Below are 6,000 nucleotides of genomic sequence, written 5' to 3'. Positions count from 1 at the left end.
ATGGGACTGTTAAGTAACCCTCACACAAGATCTAAGCTGTCCACATTCATTGGAAGGTTTGCCAACGTTGTTAGTCTATTCATGTATCTGGGTGGTCTCATCTGGTTTCTTGCCCTTGCCCATCCTGACTTCAATGGAGGAGTATACTTTTCAGAAAATGCTCTTCTACCAGGTAAAGCAGTATGAGCTCCACTCTGTTTTCAGTTTGCTAATGTTTTTATATACTCGAAAATAATCTTTTTATTTCAAACTGGAGCAGGTTTCCTCATAGTTTAATTACTCATCATTCTATTGACTTGAGTTATTAAAATGACAAAATCAATTGCAAGGAAACTGATTAATTTTTGGAGCGACTTTTTTTATGGAAAAATTAATAATAATATTGTATTACCCTAGGACACTTATGTATTCGCGGCATCTAACTTTCGCGTTTTCGCGGTGTAATCCTTTCGCGAAAATTTAATGAGCGAAACTAAACTATCATAACGAACGAACAAAACGCGAAGTTAAATAGCTTTGTTCATTGATATCCACAATAAAATCGTAATATTAGAAATGCAGGCAACTTTCGTCTGTGGTTAGGATAAATGGGAAATTTCTGGTAAACTCATTATAGCTAATACACCAACTGAGCAGCATGGCAAAGCAATATCAGGTTAGTCACCGAATTTTTAACTGGTGAGAATGAAAGTCTGGTAGGTGAAGTCGTAAAATTGAAGAATAATTATTGCAGTGATGAATTTTATTACCATCCAAAAACAATATCAACCCTCATCAGGTCCAACCACATTATCTCTTTCACTGCCAATCATGTACAAATTCGTTACCGGCCTAGTGCCAGCCATTTTACCGAAATTGCCGATATTGCTTTATGATATGTATACAGTATTTTTTAAGTTCTACTTTAATTATCTGTATAATCACGAAAATCTAAACTGGCTATTATGCCATCAACAACTAATTACCTGTTTTATGACTCGCGCGGGGTAGTTAATGAACTCACAGAAAAATGTTCGTTTTTAGATTAGAAATTCTCAAACAAAAGTTTAAAATTGCTTCGTTGTTTTAGGCTGGTTTTATAGAGAAATCTTCGGACAACACAGTCAATTTCATAAAACACTTAAAGACCGTGGGTTATGTGGTCAACAAATAATAAAATCAGGTTACCAAACAATTGCTGAGAAAGTCAGAAAATGCGTTTATGTCGGTGACCCCTAGAAAACGCATAAATGCGTTTATGGCAACGTAAGGGTTATACAGTTTTGGTTGTGAAGTTGGTTGTTACCTATCTATTTTCTTCTTCTTGGGATTAGAGTGTGAAAGTCACGGCAGGAGGGACCTAGACGTCATTGATAGTCTAAGAAACAAATGGCAGCAAGTGATCAAATTGAATTGTCGATCTCACCCACACACTTCAACCTGTGGTTTACAAATACGAACTATTCCCAAATTGAATTTTTTTCTTATTAGTGAACTGGACCTGAGGAATGTAATGTTTTTTCCACTGCATTTATTTTCACACCAATATATTTTCGCACTCATCAGAGCCACGAAATTAAGTTGCAGCGAAATTTTACTCTGTGTGCTACTCACGAAACTAAATACTAGCGAAATATAAGTGTCCTAGGGTATGATATATAATATATGATTTTATGATACCCATTTGTCTCAGTTTTTCACTGTTTGTTTACGCTTGTTCATTGGAGTTGTTTGCCACTATTCGTGTAGGGCTGGCCCGAGCTGAGTTTGGTGGAAGTGGACTGAAGGAGTATTTTAATAACTACAAAGCACAATTCAAAGGCAAGACTGACAGGTTGGGGCTACTAAATTGTCATCCTCTAGTTCTCTTTCTATGGTTGATAACTCTATGTTAGTTAAGATTCATGTATGCCTGTTCAAAATATATAATTAAATATCAGCCAGTTTTATCATTTGCAAAAAGATCTTTTTGTTAACTTAATAAAAAAGTCATTCTGAGTAAGGTGTAACATTGGTAGACACGAGTTGTATCTCGTCTGAAAACTTCAATGCTCAGGTTTTATTGAGCATTGTTGTAGCCTCATCTTATATTTAAAGATGAACCTACATAAAATTTCAGTAGATTTTATCAGAAAGTATCGGTATTTTTCTATTATTTATTATTTTTTTGTTGTTTGAGGTAATCTGATTGCCAGGATGTTTCAAGATTAAAATCAACAAAACTTTAAATGCTCAGATCAAACGAATGTGCGATTATGATGTTTACAATTGCAAAGAGATCAGGAGAAGGGAGACAAGTAACGCTGTAACTTGAACGCAATAGCCGATATCAACTATAGCAACTAGTCATGTCATTTCAGCACGTATTTTTCCTCGTATCTCAAAAAAATTATTGAAATGTCAACAATTCACTTTACACGATATTTTGAGTCCCAGTCAGTTTCATGTACTTTTAGGAATGGATGGATCAAAAAATTTTTTTTTTCAATTTCTTGAAATATCAGTTGTTCCATGTATCATCTAATGTTAGCTCATCTGCTTACTGTACAGCTTCTACATGATTGACTCATGAGTTTTCCAGTAACGTCTGGGAGTTGTTTGTGAATATGTAAAAGGTGCGGTAGGCACGGACAACTTCTCTTACAGGGATGTGCCTACAAGCTGGCTATTGAAAGAGTTAGTAGCCCTTGGACTAGAGGTGCACACACAGCCTTATGAGTTTACATATCCCATGAATCTTATGAACAACGAGACAGTGCCTGGTGAGAATGTATACGCCATATTGAGAGCTCCCCGAGCCTCTAGCACCGAGTCTATGGTGATGAGCACCCCTCTCAGGCCGTCAGCCACAAGCCTCGGGCGCACAGACGGCAGTGTCGCTCTCATGCTTGCTCTTGCCAAACACATGAAACGTAAGTAATGTTATGTTTGCTCCTTGGTACAGCAGTACCGAGTTCACATAGTGACACTCTACCCAGTTTCTTAGACATTGTGTACCAAAGTACTATTATACTGTTCACATAGTGACACTGCCCAGTTCCTTAGACACTGTGTACCAAAGTACTATTATACTGTTCACATAGTGACACTCTACCCAGTTTCTTAGACACTGTGTACCAAAGTACTATTATACTGTTCATATGGTGACACTGCCCAGTTCCTTAGACACTGTGTACCAAAGTACTATTATACTGTTCGCATGGTGACACTGCCCAGTTCCTTAGACACTGTGTACCAAAGTACTATTATACTGTTCACATAGTGACGCTCTACCCAGTTTCTTAGACACTGTGTACCAAAGTACTATTATACTGTTCATATGGTGACACTGCCCAGTTCCTTAGACACTGTGTACCAAAGTACTATTATACTGTTCGCATGGTGACACTGCCCAGTTCCTTAGACACTGTATACCAAACTACTATAACTTAACTTTATAATGATGTTTTCACATGATGTGATACATGGTTTAGGCTTGAGGGTTTAGGTTATGTTATGTACATTATAAAGTTGCTGTCAAACCTAGTTTAGATTGCACAAGTAATGTTATGTTTGCCAATTAGTTATGTTTTTGAGATTTTGAAAAGTTATCTCCTTTCACTTGTCTGTATTTCTTTTTTAAATGGATTTAATCTCTGTCATGACACTTGTTTTCACCAATGGGAGCTTAATTGTAGGAAAAAATTATTGGTCGAAAGATGTGATATTTCTATTCAGCCAACACGAGCTGATAGGAACACAGGCTTGGCTTGACGGCTACCTTCAGGTTACCTCCTCCATTTTTCCTTGTGAGTGTGTTTATCTATTTATTACAACTACGTACCCTGTGCAGTCGATCTGCCTAGCATGCAGATACAGCTAACTACTGTTGTTATTATCTGTATTATCGGTCGGGCATTTAGATATTTTATGCATAAATGAGAGAAAACGTTTAAAGAAAACACCGGGAAATTCCAACTGGAGGAATTCTAAAAGACATTCTGTCAGACTAATCAATTGTTAAATTATCTGACTATATTTGAACTGCAGAAGTGATGCGAATCCTCACTTGCATCAGTCGCATAAAATGTTAAGACAGTGTGGCCTTCATCATGTCACCCTTCCAGAATACATGTCAACACAGTCATACCCAGACATTCAAGGTATGACGGTATGATGTCATATGTCATTGAGGTATGATGTCAAGGTCATACCTCGACATCTCAACGCAGTCAATTGCTGAGTCCTCATCAGCATCTGATCTCTTGAGTTTAGATTTTTTATGGGCAATGCCGCGATGCTCATCAGGCTCGATTTGCCGCTACCCTTAATATATTTTTACCTACAACAGCTTGCGATTGAGCTGTAGTTTTGTTTGTGACAAAACTAATGGCCTCGTAAAAGGCTTGTTTCAAAAATTAAAAATTTTTTTTATGTGCAAGCATCACAACTAACAATTGACAGGCCAAAACACTAATCTTCATGTGATATCACTCAGCAGGTCAATGGAGCCTAATGTCATCTATTAGCGCCATCCCTCGATAGTCGATATTCATTAAATTGAAGACTCACTAGTCTATAACTGTTCTATATGTCTGTCACTTCTCTATTGTCAAACATGCATTAGTTTAGCTTGGATATTTAGTTATCAACCATGCAAAAATGTTTTATGTTTACGTGTCATTAAAATGTGATTTGTTATTAAAGTTGCTACAGGTGATATGGCTATATTGACCATTTCAATCACTTGTGAAAGCATGATTGCTTACCGTTCAACTTGAGCAACTCAAAAGTGACACTCCTCCTTCTCTTCTAGAATGTTCTATTTACATCTGGATGAGACCAAAAGCAAAAATCTTTGATAATGCTGTCACCATGTTTGTTGTTGTCATTATGTACTTGTACCCTGGCAGTCTGATGTGCCGTGAGAGATCGTCAGGTGTAATTAACCGCACAATTATTTCGGAGTTGAGTGAAGTGATAGATTAGTGCAAGTGGTAAAGCGTTTGTCTACCAATCGACAAGTTGGGAGTTTGAATCCCGTTGCTTGCAATCTTTTTCTTAAACTATCAGTGTGGCTTTGAATGGTCTGAGGAACGAATGAAAGGGCATGGCTCTTATTATAGTAAATATTGTGTTTTAGAAATTACTACATGTAGGTAATGTATCAGTGGCCATCTGTTGAATGGCGTAATGCTGGAAGTGTCTATAATAAAGATATTGGGCCAGTTGAACCAACAGAACAGATCTTTATATAACATTTACATAACTTCTAAGGAGAGTTTTAATTATCTGTCTCACATTGTTTTATCCTAATGTACTGCTTCAAGGCATAAAAGCTAGACGTTGGAGCTGTCAGTTTGGTTTCTAAGTTTGATAATTTTTAGACTGCGTGCTGTTTTGGTTATCTGTGAATATCATTATTCTTTCTTGATTGACCAATCATCAATATTGGGTAACATCATAACAGAGTAATAACACAATAAGGCTGTCTGGTATAGACTGCACACACTGTGGGAAGTTTTACCTTTTTATGCTTAGACCAGGATAATATATTTTAGTCATCAAGCCTGGGAGACTACCGGCGAGAGGGGGCCTTTTACAGGGCGCTGTAAACTTGGAGTTTGAAAGCCTCAATTTTGACGGTGTAGATGTTTTAATTGAGGGTATCAATGGAAACATGCCCAACCTTGACCTGCCAAATGTGGTCCACAGGCTAGCAAGAGAACAGGGCATTGAGAGCCGAATTCATGGCAGGGTGAGTATTGAACTCATGGCGGGCTACCTTTTGAGCTCACTATGGCTGTATTTAGCGCGGGTTCAGTCACCTATTTTATAGTTTGCAGCTGATTGGCTGCATGATAAAACTAGCCAATAAGCTCTTGTCCTGAATAGAGGACAACAAAAGTAGTTTTTCAACTTCAAGTAATTTTAAAGCATCTTATCTGAAGTTTGAAGAGCTGTACACAGATGGATGGTCGTTGACTTGAGGTTGTATGGATGCGTGAATAGAGGACGGCGTCTGCTCTCTGTAGTCACTGT

General features: G+C 37.6%; 1 protein-coding gene across 1 annotated transcript in view; it reads left to right on the top strand.

The window, feature by feature from the left end:
- Positions 1 to 6,000, top strand: part of LOC137395037 (glycosylphosphatidylinositol anchor attachment 1 protein-like) — a 14,424-nt gene continuing 8,424 nt past the window's right edge. Inside the window, exons 1-5 of the mRNA XM_068081823.1 lie at positions 1 to 172; positions 1,729 to 1,813; positions 2,626 to 2,891; positions 3,657 to 3,767; positions 5,520 to 5,716. Of these exons, the coding sequence (XP_067937924.1) occupies positions 1 to 172; positions 1,729 to 1,813; positions 2,626 to 2,891; positions 3,657 to 3,767; positions 5,520 to 5,716 (831 nt within the window). The remainder of the gene's footprint in view (positions 173 to 1,728; positions 1,814 to 2,625; positions 2,892 to 3,656; positions 3,768 to 5,519; positions 5,717 to 6,000) is intronic.

The sequence above is a fragment of the Watersipora subatra genome, chromosome 4, assembly GCF_963576615.1.
Source record: "Watersipora subatra chromosome 4, tzWatSuba1.1, whole genome shotgun sequence".
Taxonomy (NCBI): Eukaryota; Metazoa; Bryozoa; class Gymnolaemata; order Cheilostomatida; family Watersiporidae; genus Watersipora; species Watersipora subatra.
The sequence above is the reverse complement of the archived record's forward strand: the minus strand, read 5'-3'. Positions and strand labels throughout refer to the sequence as shown.